The following is a 21,893-nucleotide window of genomic DNA, read 5'->3' on the forward strand; positions in this document are numbered from 1 at the left end:
ATTTTTCCTTCTGAGTCACGATGTTATTTTAATTAGATTACATTTTATTGGAGGCTTTTGTGTTTCCTTTTTTAAAACAATCTGTAAAAAATGCGGCCCTTTTTATGTATGCATGGAAGAAAAAAAATCATTTTTTTTGTATAATTGTCCTTGGCAACTCATTAAATCCAATCCAAAACCAGGAGTAGTTTATTTATGTCTTACCAACATAAGACATAATGTATATCTAAAGTGCATTATGTTACAAAAAATATATATATAGAAAGTCAGCAGCACCAAGATAAAAGTTCATGGAAATAAATACATTATTCAACACAATAAATTATGGTAAATGTGACAACAAGAATTGTCTAAGTACAAAATTTCCCTCCCAGTATTCACAATGTTCAAATGTGCAGCTTTGGAGAACATCTGCAGCCAAGGTTTTATTTTTGAATCATTTACAATATTTACAGATAATAAATACTTTCCATATGTTCACAATTACAGAACACTTGAGTAAGTTTTCCAAAAAAAAATCTTAGCGGAGGATGTCAGCGCCTCCTGCAAAGGAAAGAAAAAAGGAAAGAATTATTTTCCCATAGAAAGAACTGGACACATTAATAGCCTCATCAAAAAAATCCTGGGTCTCTTGGAAGAGTTGACGGACAACATACAATCAGTCCAAGGATTTCAGGCCAACTTGTCTTTTGTGTTCATGGTTCTCAGTACAAAGAAATTAATAAAGCACAGTGTGATAGAAAATATCTTCCAAGAAGCAGTTTCTTTCTATACATAGACATAGATGATTAGGGGATTGGAGGCTAAAACATATGAAGAATGGTTGTGGGAACTGGGTATGTCTAGGCTTATGAAAAGAAGGACTAGGGGTGACAGGATAGCAATCTTCCAATATCTTATGGGCTGCCCCAAAGAAGAGGGAGTCAAGCTATTCTCCAAAGCACCGGAAGGCAGGGGCAAGAAGTAACGGATGGAAACTAATCAAGGAGAGATCCAACCTTGGACTAAGGAGAAATTTCCTGACAGAACAATCAACCAGTTGGAATGGCTTCCCTTCAGAGGTTGTGGGTGCTCCATTGCTGGAGGTTTTCAAGAAAAGACGGGACAGCCATTTGTCTAGAATGGTATAGGATCTCCTGCTTGAAGAGGGGTAAACTAGATCTCTAAGGTCACTTCCAATCTTATCATTCTGTGTTCTATGATCTGGTAAACCCTGGATTTCCATTCAGCTGCAACATGGGACACGGAGAAAGGTGTACAATTTCCCAGTTTGCACCAGTTGTATCCTTGTGGTCTACATGTTGCATGTTACAAAATGAGGAGAGAATGACATGTCCCAATTTCATAGAAACTGGAGGGCACAAAAAGGAAGAGAAATTTATTTCTACATTAGTTCTTCTTTTTGGTTTGGTCTTTTCCTTCCTCATGCCCAGGCTGTCTCTGCTGCTTCCAGAAATTTGGAACTTTGCTTCAACTTTATCCTTCCAATCTTGCCCATTTCTTCCCCTTCTCTCTGTCTAGCATGCTTAACCTGGCTACTGAAGTTACTCAGTGTTTGAGCACATTACATTAAACCATAAATAAATAGCACTGATATCAATAGAATTACATACTAGCCCATACAACACTCTCTAAGCATTTTACAGAGTCAGCAATATTTGCATGTTGCCCCCAATAATCTGGGTCCTCATTTAACCAACCTCAAAAAGTTAGAAAGCTGAGTCAAGCTCCCATCAGCATCGAACTCCAGGCTGTGAGCAGAGTGAGCCTGCAATATTGCATTCTAACCCCTGTGCCACCAGGGCTCCTAATGGAATGGCCTTATTTTGTATCATGATCAATGAACTAGCAAACAAAAACAGTCTCAAACTTTACCTTTTGTGCAATGCAGCTACTAGATCTTTCACCAATCTGGCTAAACATGTTTAACAAATATGGTCTTTCCCAAGCAGTAATTAAATACTGTATGGGTCACATTTTAGATCACAGGTTAATAGCCTAGAATTAGATGTGGATCAAACAAATAAGGACATCTGGAAAAAGAAACCTGAGGATTTAAAAGTGTGCTCTTAACTCTACCGGCAAGCAAGAATAACTACAAAGCTGAAAAATCTAAAAATATAAACCAGGCAGCTAAAGTTCTCTGCATATTTGTTGAGTTTTGTTTTCTCTGCCTGATGATACTTGTGTCTGTTCAAAGTCTGTCTCATCTTGTGTTCTAGACTTGTCATTACAAATGAGAACAGATCTGATTGGCGAAAGTCTATGACAGGGGTCTTCAAACTTGACAGCTTTAAGACTTCAATTCCCAGAATTCCTCCTCCAGTCATGTTAGCTTAGGAATTCTGGGAGTTGAAGTGCACAAGTCTTAAACTTGCCAAGTTTGAAGACCCTTGGTCTAGGAGGCTGAATTCTGTGATGGCTAGTTAAAGGAATTGGTATGCTTAGCATACAGAAGGTAAGGCTTTGGGGAGACATGATAGAAGTCTTCCAGTAAAGCTGTTTGACTGCAACTGGGAAGAAGGTCCGGCTTTATTCTCATAGTGTCCGGGTATAAAAAGCAATAGGTGAGAACTTTGCAGAGTGAGTTCTAATCAGGATGACCACGATAGCTATTAAGAGTATAAGTCACCCTTATAGAATCATGATGGTTCCATCACCAGAGGTTTTCAAACCAAGCTTGGATAGATGTTTGGGGTGTTTTGAGAGTTCCTGCCTTAGGCAAGAGGCCATTGGTCTAGAAGAAGTAGAAGAAGACATAGAATAATAGAGTTGGAAGGGACCTTGAAGTCCTTCTAGTCCAACCCCCCGCCCAAGTGGGAGACCCTATAACATTCCAGACAATGATTGTCCAGTGTCTTCTTGAAAGCCTTCAGTGATGGAGTACCCACAACTTCTGAAGGCAAGTTATTCCATTGGTTGATTACTTGATTGTTCTAACCATTAAGAATGTTCTCCTTAGTTCTAGGTTACTTCTCTCCCTGGTTAGTTTCCATCCATGGTTTCTTGTCTTGCCTTTTGGTGCTTTGGAAAATAGGTTAACCCAATGGTGGGATTCAGCCAGTTCGCACCAGTTCTGGAGAACCGGTTGTTAACTTCCTGAGCAGTTTGGTGAACTGGTTGTTGGAAGAAATCATTAGGGCAGAGAACCGGTTGTTAAATTATTTGAATCCCACCACTGGGTTGACCCCACCTCATCTTTGTAGGAGCCCCTCAAATACTGAAACACTTTGGAGTCCTTTGGCTTTTTCAAGTGGCTTTTATCTTGTTTTTCCTCAGTGAGGGAAACGGAACTGGGTTTGAATTTGGCCCATGTCAGGGGGATTCCTAAATTAAACTTATAGTTTACTCTCCTGACAGCACTAGCATTTTTAGCAAATATATGATACAAGTACATGTATTTGGCCTATGTAACAAGGGCGTTTAAAGAGGCATTCCAGATAGATGTGACATTAATGAAATTCCCTTTCGGCAACAAACATTTCAAAATCCTCTTCTCTGGTTTGGAATTTACTAACTCGTCATGAGCTGACCTGTAGTTTATACCAATGTTTCTCAACCCTGGCTGCTTAAAGAGGTGTGGACTTCAACTTCCAGAATTCCCCCAGGCAACAAGTCTGAGAATTGAAGTTCACGTATCTTCAGAATGCAAAGGTTGAGAAATGCTGGTTAATATGAAGAACTAAGCAAAATCCCATTGCGCCAATGTGCAGCTAAAGATATTAGGGCCCGTAAGACATGAGAATTGGTTATTCATGACCCCAGCCAATGTAGGAAGTGATGCTTTACCAGCAAAAGACACTTCTGAACTAGTGTTAGCTCTTTTTACCCATTTGGTAGAACCATTCTTGAAGATGATTCCTGGTTTTTAAATCCCAGTCTAACTCTTGCAAAACGGGCTTTCAAATAGCAATAGCACTTAGACTTATATACCGCTTCACAGTGCTTTTACAGCTCTCTTAAAACGGTTTACAGAGTCAGCCACTTGCCTCCAACAATCTGCGTCCTCATTTTACCCACCTCGGAAGGATGGAAGGCTGAGTCAACCTGGAGCCTGGTGAGATTCGAACTGCCAAATTGCAGTCAGCTGGCAGTCAGCAGAAGTAGCCCGCAGTACTGCACTCTAACCACTGCACCACTGGTAAGGTTAATAGGTAATACAGAATCAGTGGTATTTTGTTTTGTTTTTTTGGTTAATGGTAAGCTACCTTCTCCCATCCCCTGACTCTCTTCTTCAATCCCTTTTCTGTTTGTTTTATATTTCTTCCCTGCTAAAGAATCAAATTAACTTACTAGTGGGTTTGACTACATTAGGAGTGTGGCCAGAGGTGGTATTCAGCAGGTTCTGATCAGTTCTGGAGAATTGAAAGTGGAAATTTTGAGTAGTTTGGAGAACCAGTAAATACCATCTCTGATTGGCCCTGCCCTCATCTATTCTCTGCCTTCCAAGTCCCAGCTGATTGGCTGAGTCTTCTTTTGTTGCCCTGCAAAGGAGAATGGAGCTGGAAAGCGGGTTATTAGTGGGGTGGGGAGGGAATGGGGATTTTGCAGTGTCCTTCCCCTGCCATGCCTACCAAGCCAAGCCCACAGAACCGGTAATAAAAATGTTTTGAATCCCACCAATGAGTGTGGCACAGTATGTCACCTCCAAAGAATTGGGCACAACATTTGATACAATAATGTTGACAATATTTAACGAAGGGGAGGTGGGAATTTCACTGAAATCAGGTGATATCTATGTCATTTTGCCAATATGGAATATCATGGACTTATTCACACCATGATGTGTGTGGATCCCTATTTGCACCACAATAATATGGTAGTATAACAATTTGGATCTCAGAAGGAGAAGGGGCCACCCTAGTAGCCACTGGTTGGACTAGAGGTGGTATTCAGCCAGTTCTGACCAGTTCTGGAGAACCAGTAGCGGAAATTTTGAGTAGTTCAGAGAACCGGCAAATCCCACCTCTGATTGGCCCTGTCCCCGTCTGCCAGTTCTCCAGAACTGGTCAGAACTGGCTGAATACCACCTCTGGTTTGACTTGGGGGGGGGAAGGTGGGTATGGCCAGGTGTCAGCCCTCTGCCAGCGGGCCCTGTTTTCGGCCACTACAGCAAAAACAGAGCTTGAGGGGGGGCATGCTATCTTTTCAGCCATGATGGCCTCCTGCAGCCCTCTGCCAGCAAATAAATGGTGAGCACTGGCAGAGGCCTGCAGGAGGCTGTTGCAGCTGAACATGGAGTTTGGGAGGGTTAGGGTTAAGCTCCATTTCTGCCAGCAGAAGCACTGTGGGCTGGCCCTTTTCTGATTTCAGGGTGTCCCCTAGGGCCAGATCTAAGCACATCATGGGCCAGATCCGGCCCACGGGCCTTGAGTTTGACACCCCTGGGCTAGAAGGTTCGTGGTCACCTTTCAGCTACACTTGAAATCTGTTCAACTCTGCAAGTTTCTCCTGCTTTAATGCTTTTGGAAGGTTATTCCAAATCTCTTGAAGGGGGAAAAGAGTCAGCGTGCACCCAAACAACAGGTCAGCGTGTGAGAACCTCGAACAACTGGAAGGTGCCCAAGCTGTACAGGCTGACCCTGTCGGGTGATTTGAACGGTCATGTGGGAAACCTCAAATGCAAATTCTGCACGGGGGTGGGCCCAAGGCCAAAATTGGCCAGATTTTTGTGAACGTTACGCAGTGATAATTCATGTCATTAGTATTTCAGAAAATAATATTTTGGAATTGGTGCAAAGCTGCAGCTCTCCCTCTCCTTCCCTCTCTCTCTTTCTCTCTCTCCCTCCTCTGTCTCTCTGTCTCTCTGTCTCTTTCTCTCTCTCTCTCACTCTCACGCACTCACTTCCCCCTCACTCTCACTCTCCCTCCCTCTCTCCCTCCCTCCCTCCGTCTCTCTCACTCTCTCTCTCACTCAATCACTCATTCTCCCTCACTCCCCCTCTCCCTCTCCCCCCTCTCTCTCTTTCACTCCTCCCTCTCTCCCTCCCTCCCTGCGTCTCTCTCTCTCTCTCACACTCAGCCTCACTCTCCCTCCCTCCCCCCTCTCTCACTCTCTCTCTCTCTTTCACTCCCTCTCTCTCTCTCCCTCCCTCCCTCCCTCCCTCCCTCCCCCTCTCTCAATTTTAAAAGGTTTAGACTAAACTTTTAGACAACTCTCAAGGTCTTCCTTCCTTGAAAACTCTCTGTCCTACAGGATGGGAACGATTTTCTCTACCCTTGAAGTAATTTTTCAGAATTTTTCAACAACTGGGACTGAACTAAGAAGTCCTAATGGCAGAGATGTCCAGCTTTGGCCACTTGAAGACGCGTGGATTCCAACTCCCAGAATTCCCCATGCTGGCTGGCTGGGGGAATTCTGGGAGTTGAAGTCAACCAAATCTTAAAGTGGCCAAGGTTGGACACCCCTGCCTTATGGCTTCGGCAGAGACGGCATAGGGACACCGTCCACGTTCTCTCCTGAGATTAAAAGCAACTCAAGGTTTTCCATGGATTCTCCACCGTTAAGAACACAAGAAAGCCTAACCTTGGTGAAACTTATTAGAGCAGAATAGCTAGACCCTTCATATTTTGGGGGGGTACAAACACCCAGGGGTTCAAAAATTCTAACAAAAGGTTCTCTGCCTAGTGGCTGGGTGGGTGTGACCATGGTGGGCGTGGCCTAATCAGCTTCCTGCACCACGATGGCAGCGGGGGTGTTTTTGCCCTCCCCAGACTCCAGAGCTTTCCTTGAGCCTCTGGGAGGGTGAAAATAGCCCCCCTGGGCTCCAGCGGCACTCTGGAAGCTGGAAACGGGCCTGTTTCTGGCCTTCCCAAACTCTCCTCGAGGCTTCCTGCCTGCCCTGCACTTACCTGCATCCAAAATGGGCCATGTGGGGACTCCTGGGAGGGGCGGTGAGGGGTGGGTGGGGCCAGCCAGGAGTGGGATTTGGGGGTTCTCCAAACAGCACAAAATCTTAGCTCTCCTGAACCCCTGCGAACCTCCCCAGCAGCCCACCCTTGCGGACACCCCTGGAACATGGGTCCTTCTTACCTTGTCTTAACAGGTGCAACACCCAAGATGTCCATGCCGCTGCCGGACCCTTTTAAGCTGATCCAGGCTGAACGAATTCGCCTCTTCTTCTTCTCTTGCTCCTTGCGTTTCCCAGGCTTTCCTTTTTTCTTCTTTCCAGGGGTCTTCAGCGGCTGCTCCTTGTAGGGCTGTGTCTTGTTGGTCTCCTGGGTCAGGTTTTTGCCTTCGTCGTCGATGCCAAGGCGGATAGTGTAGGTTTTGGCAGGAACAATGGCCGGTTTTGGGTTGGGCGATACCTCTGATACCCCTCGGATCTCAGCCGTGTTCACCCCTTCAATGAGGTTCTGCAGGAAGTGACGCCTTCGGGTATCTTGCATGGACTTTCCTTTGTCGTGCAGGAGTTGGTATTCGGCGACCGTCCTTTTGCTGTTCAAAATAAAGAAGAAGAAGGAGCAAATCCAGACATTATTGGACGTGAAACAGTGTCCATTCATTCATTCATTCATTATGGCCGCCACAATATTAAAAAAGAAAAGGTGTTGAGACTCTGGTGCAGAGAAGATGATTAGGGGACTGAAGGCTAAAACATATTTAAAAAGTGAGCACTGGAATTGCGTACATCTAGTTTAATGAAAAGAAGGACTAGGGGTGACATGATAGCAATGTTCCAATATTTCAGGGACTGCCACAAAGAAGAGGCAGTCCAGCTATTCTCCAAAGCACCTGAAAGCAGGACAAGAATGGATGGAAATTAAGTGAGGAGGAATCAACCTAGAACTAAGGAGAACTTTCCTGACTGTGAGTACAATTAATCAGTGGAACAAATTGCCCCCTAGAAGTTGTGAGTACTCCAACCCAGAGCTGGTCTTCAGCAGGTTCTGACCAGTTCTGGAGAACCAGTAGTGGAAATTTTGAGTAGTTCAGGGAACCGGCAAATCCCACCTCTGACTGGCCCTGTCCCCATCTCTTCTCTGCCTCCCATTGAGTCCCAGCTGATCAGCTGGGTCTTTGGTTGCCCTGCACAGGAAAACGGAGCTGGAAATCAGGTTAGTGGGGTGGGGAGGGAATGGGGATTTTGCAGTAATCTTCTCCCAGAAGTGGGGAGGGAAGGGGGATTTTGCAGTATCCTTCCACTAGAGTGGGGTGGAAATGGGGATTTTGCAGTATTCTTCCCCTGCTGTGCCCACCAAGCCATGGCCACAGAACCGGTAGTAAAAAAAAATTGAATCCCACCACTGAAGTCCACCTATCTTAAAGTGCCCGAGGTTGAAAAGCAGGGCTTCAAATCATGCTGTCCCCTGTTTAATGAAAAGAAATCCATTGAGGGAGATGAACTTGGCCCAAGATTAGCTACGACTCAATTCCATTGGTGCACCTGGCAACCTGGCTGTTTTTTAGATCAAGACTCTCCACGTTAAAAAAAAACCACCCTATTTTCTTCACCTTTTAAACCTTTTAAAGAAGCCACTCACAGATTTAGAACTGAATTTTCAAAGTGACACCTGAACAGGCCCATACTGTAGATAATACAGATTCTTAAGCAGCTTTGAAGCTATTTCAGAAAGGAACTGTTTGCCTTAGCTCTGAAGAGACATCTGTCTTGTTACATTCAAGTCAGGAGTCGTCTGACTACCGGTTCACCCCGGTTCACGTGAACCGGTATCTAATTTTAACATTTTTAATGACCTGTTCAGCGAACTGGCAAATCCAACCCCTGGCTGGCCTTCTCTGGCCCCCCCTCCCTTCCCAGGAGTCTCAAGGCAGCCCATTTTGGATGCCTTCCTGCATGGAAGCTTGGGAAGGACAAAAAATGGACCTCCCAGAGGTTTCAGAAGGCCATAAATGGGCCCGTTTCCAGCCTCCGGAGCCCAGGGAGGCCATTTTCATCCTCCCGGAGGCTCGAGGAAAGCCTCTGGAGCCCAGGGAGGGTGAAACACTGTGGTGCAGGAGACTGATTAGGCCACGCCCACCATGGCCACACCCACTCAGCCACCAGGCAGAGAACCCATTGCTGAAATTTTTGAAGCCCACCCCTGATTCAAGCTCACCAAAGAAGTGCATAGAAACCATAAGGTCGGGGAAGCATATAAATGGAAATGATTGGTGATCTTTGGATAAACGTGGACAATCCCTGTGGTCACAGTGGATGCTGCATGTTCTAGAGCACAGGATGAGTTTTTAAATTTTGCTAAGGGAGCTGCTTAATGTTGTTCCCCAGTTTTCCCCCAATCTGCCCCCAGGAGGACCAGTTAAATACATTGCATGATCTAAACATCTGGAGAGATGCTTCCCAATATGTTAGTTGTCTTTTATAGATTGGCAACATCCATCCCTTTCTTTTTTCCACCAACAAACAAACTCTTGGTGCACCTAACTCTGGAGGACTTTTTCTCCACAGTTGGTCTGTGACTGACTGCTCCTGGACACATCTGTTTGGACAGATGGGTTCTCGATCACTAAATGCGAAGACCCCTTCAAATTGGGCTCAATTCCACGTGACTCCTTAGTTTTCTTGATACAGAAGATAGTTGCTATTGCCTTTTCTTTTCCAGTCTAAGCTAAGCTTTGAATATTCCTAGCTGTCTTCTTCCAAGTTCTTACCCAGGGTGAACCCTGCGTCTCTCTCTGAGATCAGCCACTTGCTGTAGATCAAGATTACAGCACTCTGCTAAACAACTAATTCCCACCACGCTGTCAAACTATTTACTAAGACTGCATTACTATAATTCTTCTCTTCCTTCCTATTCCCTATCTCCTTTTCTACTTATGACTATGACCTTGTTTCTTGTATCTTTATGATCCTAGTATGATTTTGATTGCTTATTTAGCATCCTATGACTATTACTACTTATTGTATCTTATGATTCATGATGAATGCATTTATAATGACTATGATCATGATTTATTACTTACATCTTTTATGTACACTGAGAGCTTAGGCACTGAAGACAAATTCCTTGTGTGTCCAATAACACTTGGCCAATAAAGAATTCTATTCTATTCTATTCTATTCTATTCTATTCTATTCTATTCTATTCTATTCTATTCTATTCTATTCTATTCTATTCTATTCTATTCTATTCTATTCTATTTTGTTCTATTCTCTATTCTATTCTATTCTATTCTATTCTATTCTATTCTATTTTCTATTCAATTCTCTCTTCTCTTCTCTTCTCTTCTCTTCTCTCTTCTCTTCTGCTCTACTCTATGGATAAGAGCAGATAAATATTAATTCTATTCCACTCTACTCTCTTCTACTTTCTTCTCTCATCTATTCTACTCTACTCTCTTCTCTTTTAATTATTAGGGTTTCTAATCAACGACAGGGCTAATAGGACACACATCTTCTCAGTACCTTACTTCTCCAGACACACTTTAATACCTTCCTGATGTTTGATAGGTATGATCTGCTTGAGATTTATCAATTTTAGGATAGTAAAGAATGGCATTTTGCAATCTGCCCATACTGGAAGAATAAGGATGACAGAGAACCATAGTCCAGGAAAAAAAAATATTGTGGTCCAGCACTTGATCCTGGGGAATAATTACTGATGGGAAAAGGCGTGCTTGGCTCTAAGGGTAAGGTGGATGCATTGTCAATTGCAGGAATAAAATAAGAGGTGGGTTTGTAGATGATTCCAGTAGATACCTGTCCCTCCAGTCTACCAACCTGCAAAATGTGCGAAGGCATTTCTAGAGCTAAGTTCCCCATTTAGTTCAGTACACAAGGACATGATGTTTCTGCTCTAATTGTTTGCAGCTAATTGATAATACAGATCGTCCTCAACCTATGATGGCAACTGAGCCAGAAATGTCTGTTGCTAAGCGAGACCGCTGGTAAGTGACTTCTGTCCCATTTTACAACTTTTCTTGCATCTGTTGTTAAACGAATCACAGCAGCTGTTAAGTTAGTGGCACGCTTGTTAAGTGAATCTGGATTTCCCCATTGACTTTGCTCATCAGAAGGTCGTAAAAGGGGATCACGTGACTTCCCAGGACACTGCAATTGTCATAAATGTGAACCAGTTGCCAAGCATCTGAATTTTGACCATGTGACCCTGAGGAATGCTGCAACGGTCATATGTGTGAAAAAATGGTCATAGGTCACTTTTTTCAGTGCTGTTGTAACTTTGACTGGTCACTAAATGAACTGTTGTAAGTCAAGGACTATCTGTAGGGTCCAAGATACCCTTAATATCCTGGACACATTGAAGGACACCAAACTCCTTCAGGTTGGTAAAATGAGGACCCAGATTGTTGGGGGCAATAGGCTGACTCTGTAAACTGCTTAGAGAGGGCTGTAAAGCACTGTGAAGTGGTATATGAGTCTAAGTGCTATTGCCCTTCCTTCCTTCCTTCCTTCCTTCCTTCCTTCCTTCCTTCCTTCCTTCCTTCCATCCATCCATCCATCCATCCATCCATTATTCCTTTCTCATTCTCCTTCCTGGTGGCCAGTGGTTAGAGTGCAGCATTGCAGGCTAACTCTGCCCACAGCCTGGAAGTCGATAAAATGAGGACCCAGATTATTGGGGGCATTATGCTGATTCTCTAAACTGCTTAGAGAGGGCTGTAAAAGCACTGAGAAGTAATATATAAGTCTATTATATTATACATAATATTATATAGTGGTATATAAGGCTATTGCTATTGTAGACTAATATGATTTCACTGAAATATATCAAGGATAGAATGAAATCATCTCAAAAGTCACTGAGAGTTGAACATATACTTAAAGTTAAATCAATCCAAATAATTAATACAAAAAGCAAGGTTATTATCACACTCAGTCCCTTCTGGTTTATCATAGCAGCTTATTATCAAAAGCTGAGGGTGTATAAGCTTGATTAACCAAGAGCTGGAATGCTACGGTACAACGTGAAGCAAAATACAAGGAGCCTTGCACCTGAAGATTAGAAAAAAACTTGGCCTTCTGTGTTAGAATTGAATCTCTTATTGGCCAAGGGACAGAGCTAAAAACTGGAAGGACCACAACTGAAATCTCATTAAGACGCACTCTCTCCCTGTCTCTCTCTCTTCCCCTTCAGAATTATGCAGTTTATAGAGATGAGACATATAAATTCTTCTGAGCAGTTCAAGAAATTATATGTCTTCTTCATGTTTGTTTCATGCTCGTTCACCCATGGAAATTATCCCAATGTTAAAGAGAATGCATGAAAAAAAATCACTCTTGTAGATGTTGGCATCGCTGGTCCGTGGTCGGCCCAGTAAAATGCCACTTCAGCCTGAACGAATGGCTTTTTTCAAAGCAACTTGGCACAATCCTGGTTAGCGGAAGATAAAGTTTGTGGCATGAGCTAGACCAGAGGTCTCCAAGCTTGGCAACGTTAAGAGTTTAACCATAGCTGGCTGGAGAATTCTAGGAGTTGAAGTCCACAAGTCTTAAAGCTGCCAAGTTTGGGGACACCTGAGCAAGACGAACCACCTGGCTAGAAAAAGGGTTGATGTTCTCCAATGAAAAAACATGTAGATATTTTGGGAAGACAATGAAGGGTGCTATTAGATGCCTTGTAAAAATAGCAGGAATATGACTGTGACTTTATTCACAATAGCTTAGTAAGCCACTGGATATGTTCTCCAGCTTAAAAAAAAACTTTGGCAGTTATTCTAGAAAGAATATCTTCATTCCTGCATTCTGGTTCATCTTACATATCCACCAGAGTAGTATTTCTCAACCTTGTCGATTTTCAGATACATGGGGTTACAATTCTGGGAGTTGTGGTCCTCTATCTTAAAGTTGCTAAGGTTGAGAAACGTTGAACTAAACAATCAGCTTTAAAATTACATGTGCAACTTATGTCAATTCCGGTTCTGTAGAACTTTTCTCTTGTTGAATTCCAGATCTTCAATGCCACCCTTTAAAAATGTGACTTCAGCCAACCATTTCTATGACACTCGCCTTATCCATGTCATTTGCTCATTTAATTAAGATGGCCACTCTCTTCTCGGAACGGATCAGCGTTTTGAAAGCCTGAATATTTTTGTGCTGTATGACTTTATACTACTTTATATCATGGTTATCCGATTCTCTTTAGAGACTCCAATTCATTTTCCTCCCAATGTATTCACAATGTGAATGGCTTTTTTCTTCACCTGTTAAAATTCTCCGCTTTCTTGAACTCTGAATAAATTTGTAAACCTCCTGCTGCCATATGATGCATACAAATACCCTCAAATCTAATTTTTCTTTCTTTCTCTCTTTCTTACCCAGTTAGCAATTAAAACCAACTTGATATTTGTTTGTGATGAGCAGATTTTTCTCATCTTTTGGTCTTTCCTTCCACAAAAGATGTGTACTTAATTTGAAATGGATTAATTGTTCTTGTCACAAGAGCCTCTTAGGGGAGTTCTAAGAAGTTTCTAAGCGTGCCAATAAATGTCATTGTTAAAAATAGAATCATGTAAAATTCAATAGCAAGAGGCAGTTTGGGGTAGTGGTTAAAACCACTGGACTAGACTTTGGGAGTTCTCGTCCTGTTTTAAACCCAATTAGATAAGCTTGAGCCTGTCCCTGTCTCTCAGCCTTAAGAAGAAAGCAAGAAAAAGGCTTTCTCAAGAAAACTACATGGACTTACCCATATAATTGCCAACCGTCATGCTGACTCAAAGTCATTAACCGATCGATCAATTCATCCAATAATAGGAGCAAACAGCATTCTTAACAGACTAATAGCAAATGCATATTTCTCAATTAAGGTGCTCTCTCAGACTATGTTACTAGGTAACTGCTGTGGAATATATTAGAATTTTAGTTATAAGCCACCTAGAATTGTCAGGGAGTGGAGTGACCTATAAACAAAACTCAATTAGCTGAATTCAGAAATCTCCGTGTTCCTTAGCATGAACATTTGAGTTGTTGTTGTTGTTTTAAACAATTTTGTATCTCAATACGTGATAATATTCTCGAAGAGGAAGGTTTTGTCTGTAGATATTATCAAGCTACATGCTTTAAAACAATTGTGCATGAAAAGTTCCTTCATCCAGCTATTCTACCGGGGTCGCTGTTTAAGTGACTAAACATGTTGCATCAGGATTAAGAATGATCATGAAGACAGAGGTAGCATCGGTGCGCCATGATTTCAGTCAAGGTGGTTAGAGCCCCCATTCAGGGAACTTTAGAGGGAGACTGAGTAGAAAGGGAGCGGGGGGGGGGGGAAATCTCTTTGCCACTAGGAAGACTAAGTGCAACTTTGCCAATGGCTCTTGTTCCCCACTTTGGTGAAAAGATAAAAAGAATATTTGTTGCTCAGAGTTGAACTAGGAGGTCCTTGGCACTCTCCGAGCTTGGTTATTTTCTTGCAGACTTATTTTATTATTTATTACGTTTTATTACCCAGTTAGGTAACATCATCGGGGCAACCAATCTCAGAGAGCACCAGGGACCCCCCCCCCCAAATAAAAATTCCCAATTCCACCTCATTCTTTCAGGCAGCAGAAGGCAAAACTCTAACCATTTTGCAAATGTCTGCTGTGGGATAGATGCAGGAATATACACCGCCAATCTCCAAAGGCCCATAAGATAACTTGCTACTGGGGCCAACTATTCTTTTAAAATCTACCTCCCCATACTGTTTTCTCCCTCCCCTCCACCTCCTGTAACCGTGACGGGGAATGAGAACTGGAGAAAACTCGGGGCATGCATAAGTGCACAATTGTGCCTATCGTCCCTGTTCTATTGTCCCCGTTTATTCGTACCTATTCCCTGTATTCTTACTCATGTTTATACCTATGCCTATTATCTTGTAAGCGGTTGACAAATCAAATAAATAAACAAAATAAATAAAACTCCTGATCTAAACCGAATCTCCGGAGTGGCTGAAGAAACACTACCCTTTCTAGAAGAAATACACCATGTCTAAAAATAGATCCCCGAAGACTGAAAAGTTTCTTTTTTGGGGGGGAAGTGTTTTCGCGATCCCGCTAGAGGTCTCTTTCCAGCCTGTAATGAGAAATTGCCTGACCCCAAACCAGAGGCAGTTAATGCCATGCTAACATGTGGTGCGGTGAGCAATTTAGAGTGAAGAGTTGAGACTTTATGGTTTCTCGCTGCCCAAAAGCACTCACACAAATTACTGTATACATGGCACGCCGGGTTCACAGAGTTATAATTCACTCTCATGTACACAACCTTGAAAACATCATCCCCATGGTCTTGGGGCTAAACTGCCTATCCCCAACGGGAACATGGTTAACCAACCCTCACTAAGCAGCGGTCACTCTTGGCCTCCCCTTGCTCTCTGTTCCTTCGCCGGGCTTCCCTCCCTCCCTCCTGTTTAAGGACTTAAGGAAGGCGACTGTACTTTGCAGCACTGTATAATACCTTCTGCGTTTCCAAGTTCTTCGGCTTGCCTTTTTTCTACAATTGTTTCGGGACCTGAGCAAGGTACCACATTCTTTGTTTCCAGAATGTGGGATGGAAACCTTGCTAGGAAGTTATTGCTCTGAGCACGAGCCCTGGTGGATTGATGCTGAGTTACGCATCCATCACGGTCAAAGCCAGATGTTCTTTTGGGGCAACATCTGACTTCTCTCGGGTCTGTTCAAGAATTTAGGAGTTCAGCCGGTGGGTTTTCAGTCGGGCTACGAAAGGGAACAAGTGCAAATTTGGAAGCCGTGTTTAGAAGAGAGGTAGAAGAAGGACGACTGTTTCGGAAGGGAAGTGGTGCGTGGCCCATGCCAAGGTTTATACAGACCTCATTCTAATCCGCGAATAGTTCGCACAAGGGGAAAGAATCCGTGCAGATTCCACCCAGGAGTTTCTGCATCGTGAGAACAAGCCGCAACTCCCGTTACCTAGTTTGGGTAATGAAACGTCTGCCAAGAAAACAACCGAAGCTCCCAGAGCACCAAAGCACCCTTTCCCTAATTCGCCTCCAAAGAAAAACCTGTTTCAAGGATAACTTTTTCCTATATTTCATAGACTGCCTGCAATTCATCTACTAAACTGGTAACTTTATTCCCAACTTCCCGTATCACCTAACAAAGAATTAAGTACAAGCCTAGAACTGCGCATCCGGCATGGCGACAAGATTGCAGGATGGATTTTATCGATCCGGTTAGTTCACCCTACACTCCAGTAATCTGACTGGTGTTATTAATAAGCATGGGGGGGGGGGCATTTGAGCACCTCAGAATCGGAGCCAGCGGTCCGTTTTCCTGTTTCCTCTCAGCTCACCGTCTCTTATGTCTCTCTCCATCAGTAGTTTAACCCAAAGGTTAAATTTCCTGCTCATTGGCACAAACCCTCAATGGAGGGTTGCCGCGATTTAAGCGCTACGTATTTTCTCCCCAGGGCGCTCTCCGGGTTTCTGGGATCTGAAGACTATATAATATTTCTGCTATGGTCATTTGTAATAAAAACACCATTTCCCAGCTCATGTAAACATACACACATGAGGCTCTACTCTAACGCTCTCCTCCTTTCTCTCTCTCTCCCTCTCCCTCTCTCTCCCTCTCCCTCTTTCCCTCTCTCTCCCTCCCTCCCTCTCCCCTCTCCCTCTCCTTCTCCTCCCTCCCTCTCTCTCCCTCTCCCTCCCTCTCTCTCTCTCCCACACTCCCTCTCCCTCCCTCTTCTTCTCCCTCGCCCCCCCCCTCTCTCCTTCACACACTCCCCACGTCCCTTCAGGGCAGCTATTGTTCTTTTGACACAAGGCAAAACGAGCGGTGGGCCGGTCGTTTTGGCCCTACCTGGCTCCCCGTTTCCCTAAAGCAGGGGTCTCCAACCTTGGCAGCTTTAAGACTTGTGGACTTCAGCTCCCAAAATTCCTCCTCCAGTCAGGTTAGCTCAGGAATTCCGGGAGTTGAAGTGCACAAGTCTTCAACTTGCCAAGTTTGAAGACCCTTGTTCTAAAGATAAGTGCTACCCCGCCAAGTAGCTTTCCCCGATTCAAAAAGTGAAGGGAGACAGAGAGAGGGGGAAAAAAAGGAGGGGGGGGGGAGAAAAGATTTTAAAAAATTCAGGGTTGGTTTAGGAAAGCAATCCTCCACCCGATCCGTCCTTTCCTTCAAGTCATCCCTCGGGATTTTTTTTATTTCAAAGGGGAAATTAAAAAAAAAACCTGACTCTTGTTCTGAGCCAATCGCTTCACGAGCTGAGCAAAGGGAATCCAAGGCTGCCCGGTCGTTTTGGCGAGCTACGGCGGGGCATCCGAAGTCGAGGGGGAAGCCCGCCCTCCCTCCCCGCCGGCTCGGGAACAGGGAAGGGAAGAGAAAGAGCGACTCACAATCGGCGTCCGTTCCCGTGGCCTTCCAGGGATCGGCCGGAGGACGGCAGGCAGTAACTCAACAAGAAGACCATGAAACTCCACTGCTGGAAGTGTCTGGGGAACATGGTGGTTTGCCGGCGGATCTTCGGGACCTGCAAGGAGAAGTGGCGCTGAGCGAATGGAGCGGGACGCCAGGAGAACGGGGAGGTTTGGGGGGGAGGGAAGAGGGAGGAGGGAGGGAGGGCGCCAGGCGTGGGCCCCCGCCCCCAAACGCCAGCCAACCTCCCAGGCGTGGAGCAAGGGAGCGCAGAGGAGGCGCGGGACGCCCCTTCGAGGAGGAGGGGGAGGAGGAGGAGGAGGAGGAGGAAGGGGGGAAACCCTCCGGCCAGCAGGAGGGCTTCCCGTCCTGTCCCTTGCTCAGATCCCGAGCTTCTACCCGCTGCGCGTCTCTGCAGCTGCCTTTCTGCCTCCCTCCCTCTGGATCGCCACGGGATGGGAAGGGGAGGAAGAGGAGGAGGAGGAGGAGGAGGCCAGCTTGGGAAGCCAAGAGAGGAGCAGCCACCTCGCTGCTGCCCGCCTCCATCGGGCCCTGGCAAGCGGGGAGTGGGACCACCCACAGCCCTTGGGGAAGAAGAGGCCAGGAGCGGGCGACTCGGCCCTGTCACTCACGCCGAGGATCCGGGCAGACAGGCTGCCCACCAAGAGCGTCCGAAGCTCCCTCCCTGCACGCAGAAACCTAGCGCGGCAGGGGCGGTCCCCGAGCTCTTTCCTTGCCCGACCGAGCCTCCCCGAAGCCAAAAGTTTGGGACCGGGAAGGTTGAAAGAAGGCAGAGTCCTCGATTGGGGGGGGGGAGGGGGCAGAGTGGCTGCCAGAGCCCTGGTCGGATGTACCTTCCCCGCCAGGCACCCTGGAGCAGCAGCACCTAAGCCCGGCTACCAGCCTCGCCCTCCAGGAGCGAATGGTGCAGAATGGCCGGAACTGGGAGAAACAGCTACCTGGCCGTCCATGCATTGGACTCCCACACCTTCGAGTCCCGCCTTCCTGGCAGGGGAACGTGGCATCGAAGTCCCAAACTTCAACAGTTCGACTCTGGGGAAGGGCTGGTCAAGGGCCCCCGCCTCGAATGCCCGGCCACACCGTGCTCAGCCCTCCCGGGTCCCCTCCGGCCAGCCAACGAGTCCAAGCAAAAGCAAGGCTGGTCCAGTGACTGTGGCTGGGGAGAGAACCCCCCCCCCCCGCCCCGTTATTCTTCCCAGGGCCTGTACAGAAGTGTTGGGAGGGCGGCAGGTGGCACGTCCTCTGCGGCGCCCCCGCCGCCAGCTGTGCTCAGCTGGAGACTGGCCAGCCTCCACACACAGTCCCCCCGCCCAAGCCCAATTCTTCCCCGAGGCCCGTCTGGCTGAGCAAAAGCCGCCCAAGGGCTCTGGAAAGCTGAACAACCCTTATCAGGGTGTCGCGTGTAGATCACGGCGCCCTCCAAGTGAGACCCTGGAAAACGAGGCCACGGCGAAGCACAGGCTGCCCTCGCCGAGTGTCTGGCTGGCTGGCTGGCTGGCGAGGGGCGGGAGGTGGATGGGAGGCTTCGGTTCTCTGAGGAGCTGCCAGCCGGTGCGGTCAAGGGCCGCCGCTCCCCACTCCGTGCCAGAGAGGCAGTCGGGTCAGCGCAGCCTTCTTGGCCTTTTGAACAGGAGGACCGCCGAAGGGCCGGTTCGCCGCCCAAAAGGCGAACCGTGCGAAGACTTCGCAGCCCTGGCGTATCGTGTGAACGCTCCCGACGTACAACTGTTCCCTGTATTTAGCCTAGGGCGAATAGAATCTACCTTTATTTCGGTCATAGACCAGCAATAGACATCACGATTTACACAAGTACATTAATAGTGGATAATAACACCCCTGTTAAGAAAATAGGTGTTCTCGAACAGTTTTTGTAAAAAAAATATTGTAAATAGTGATATCTATTGCTGGTCTATGACCCTAATAAAGTTCTATTCTGTTCTATTCTAGTCTACTTCAGTCCGTATTTTCTATTCTATTCTATTCTATTCTATTCTATTCTATTCTATTCTATTCTATTCTCGTCCAGCGCGTCATGAGAACACGGCTCTCCAGCTCCTCAACCCGACACAGAAAGGAGTTTTCGGGCTCAACTTATCTCTCGGACCGCGTTCAGACGTTGGCTGGCTTCTCTGACCTAAGAACCTCGCGCGCCCTGTGGCGCAAACGTCCCGAGAATCTGGAGGTGGGGTGTGTATAATACCTCGTGACTAGCTCGGAAAGCGGTCTGCCCGATTTGCCGGTCCGTGTGACCGGCAGGGGCGAGTGCCTTGCAAAGAAACCGTAAGACTAACAAGAGCTGGAAGAGACTCCGGAGGTCATCTAGTCCAACCGGCCGCCTCCGCCGCTCGAGCAGGAGAATCTCTATTCCCAATATTAGCCTCCACCTAGGATCGAACTTCTAAGCCTCCTGACTGTGAGGGCGAGAGCTCCAAAATGAAGACCCTCTTCTTGGTCCGCCAGAGGCCGACGGAGCTCTTTTGGGCGGGGCTGTTCCCCCTCTCAGCATCGGTTCCCCCTCTCAGCATCCCTCGCTGCGCCCGTCCCGTCCATTCCTTCCCACGCTGCGCCCCATGGGTACCACTCGATGCTGGGCACAGAGTCACCAAACAACCGGCGGGGGAAGCATTGGGCGTTTGGAAATCAATTCAGTCAAAACCCTGGGGACGCGCACCCCGTTTTCCCCCGCTCTCCAGCCTTCACCTTTGCCATGGCCGTCCCTCCTCTTCTTCCTCCTCTTCCTCCTCTTCCTTGCGCGCTCGCCCCTTCAGAGCAGGGCAGGGCAGGGCAGGGCAGGGCGTCTCTCCGAGGCGGGACGGTAGGGTTTCTTCCGCAGTGGGTCAAGCTTGAGCTGTCGGGGCGGGGGGGCGTCTTCTCCCCTCCCTTCCTTATCTCCAGAAAGGGACTCGAGCGGAGCAGGTGCGCCTCCTCGCTCCCTCTCGGAACCTACTGGAGGAGCCAGGCGGGATCGCGAGCCTTTGTAGGACCCCGGCCGGGGTGGGGTAGGTGGGGGGGGCTTGGGGGGGCGAGGCCCCCGTCCCTCGCCTTAAGCCTCGAGAGGAACCGGCCCGCTAGGGTTCAGCCAATCGCGGCGCGAGGGGAGGGGCTGTCTCGCTGGGCCATTGGTCGAGGGCGCGCCAGCTCGGGATCGGCGGGGGTGGTGGGGGGAGGGGGGCCGAGATCCTTTATCGGGTTTTCCACCTGCCTGCCTGCCTTGCGCGCCGAGTCCCGATGGGGAGGACTAGGGGCGCTTCCCACCCCCAACCCCCGGCTGCTCCACTGCCAGATCGCGGTTCTGGGACTGGATCCTAGAATTGGAATAGTCGGGAGGGGGCTTAGAGACCATCTAGTCCACATACACCCCGCCCCCCCCCACCTTGCAGGGACAGTAGAACAGCCTCACTAATGGGGGAGGCGCTACCCAACCGATCCGTCCCCTTTTTTGGGGGGGATATGGAGAAGGGGCCCTTTCGAAGCTTGGACTCGGGAAATTGAGGCTAACTCTTAGATCCAATAGAGGGGCGTCCCGAAGCAGATAACAGATAATCAGAGTTGGAAGGGAGCTTGTAGGTCATCTAGTCCAACCCCCCGCCCAAGCGGGAGACCCTACGCCATGCCTGACAGATGGCAGCCCAGTCTCTTCTTGAAAGTCTCAAGTGATGGCGCTCCCACAACTTCCGAGGGCAAGCGAGAGGAAGGGGCTTCACATTTTGAATCCGTGCAGTAAAACAAAAAACAAAAGAAAAAAACAAAACAAAAAGCGGGGTTGCGCCTGTCATAGATCTGGATGCTCCCTTTCATTTCCCTCCTTTTGCCTGACGGGGTCTAACACATTGCCCGCCAGAAAGGGGGAATTTCTGAATTCGGGGAAACCTTCTCCCCCAAACAGGCGGGAGAGGCAGCCCGCTGTCCTGGGTTTCCCCAAAATTTCAAACCTCAGGCTCTTAACCTGGCAGCGTAGGTGTCAGCACGGGGCTCGGCGGCGCTGCCTACTCTTAGAACTTTACACAAGCAAGCAAAGTGGTTGTACCTCTGGACTTCTCTCTCTCTCTCTCTCTCTCTCTCTCTCTCTCTCTCTCACACACACACACACACACACACACACACACACATCGGGAGAATCTTTTGGGGGGGCATTTGACGCCTTGCAAAAATGTCGGTTGATTTCTCACTCCTGCTAGGAAGGGATTGTTCTCCCATGGGTAGCCTGCTGTGATCAGCCCCTCTTCCCCCTCTCTTCCTCCCTCCCCCACCCCCGCTATTCCCGTAAACACGAGGTGGGGGGGGGGGCTCCTGCCCTCCCTTGCTTTGCATTGTAAAACAGGTTGCCCCTTTTCCGAGGATGAAGAATCGGGCCGCACTTGCTGGAACCTGAATGGCGTTGCTTATTGTCCCCAAGGGTCGTTTTCGTGCAACACTCTCTGCTGTGGAATGTCTAGCAACAGATGGGAGAAAGGAGGGAGGGAGGGAAGGAAGGAAGGAAATAAGGAAGGGGAAAGGAAGAGAGGAGAGGAGAGGAAAGGAGAAGAGAGGGGATGGGAGGGAAAGGGAAAGGGGGAGGGAAGGGAAGAGCAGGGAAAGGGAAGAGGAAGGGAAGGAAGGG

The 21,893-nt window shown here is 47.2% G+C and overlaps 2 protein-coding genes across 3 annotated transcripts in view; one reads left to right on the forward strand and one right to left on the reverse strand.

Annotated features, from left to right (window-relative positions):
* CCDC91 (coiled-coil domain containing 91) overlaps window positions 1-21,893 on the forward strand; it is a 539,477-nt gene that overhangs the window by 280,551 nt on the left and 237,033 nt on the right. The window lies entirely within an intron of this gene.
* On the reverse strand, window positions 162-20,250 carry PTHLH (parathyroid hormone like hormone). Of its 2 annotated transcripts, XM_087934224.1 has the most exons (4): window positions 19,994-20,250; window positions 17,254-17,387; window positions 7,034-7,438; window positions 4,146-4,502 (listed from the first exon to the last, which is right to left on the reverse strand). In XM_087934224.1, exons 1-4 carry the CDS (start codon window positions 20,000-20,002, stop codon window positions 4,280-4,282), a joined length of 771 nt encoding a protein of 256 aa, XP_087790350.1. In that variant the 5' UTR covers window positions 20,003-20,250; the 3' UTR covers window positions 4,146-4,279. The 2 variants fall into 2 exon arrangements, with proteins under 2 accessions (XP_026561131.1, XP_087790350.1); XM_026705346.2 differs by lacking the exons at window positions 4,146-4,502; window positions 19,994-20,250 and adding an exon at window positions 162-543.

This window comes from Pseudonaja textilis, chromosome 5 (genome assembly GCF_049901715.1).
Source record: "Pseudonaja textilis isolate UNSWEBS1 chromosome 5, rPseTex1.2, whole genome shotgun sequence".
NCBI classification, from domain to species: Eukaryota; Metazoa; Chordata; class Lepidosauria; order Squamata; family Elapidae; genus Pseudonaja; species Pseudonaja textilis.

What these genes read in the sequence shown, in the direction of transcription:
- PTHLH (XM_087934224.1), bottom strand. An exon ending in CACGGGAACGGACGCCGATT is followed by an intron (nt 7,439 to 17,253) that starts GTGAGTCGCTCT and finishes TATTTTGAACAG; the next exon opens with CAAAAGGACGGTCGCCGAAT. An exon ending in GTTGCACCTGTTAAGACAAG is followed by an intron (nt 4,503 to 7,033) that starts GTAAGAAGGACC and finishes CCCGCTTTCCAG; the next exon opens with CTCCATTCTCCTTTGCAGGG.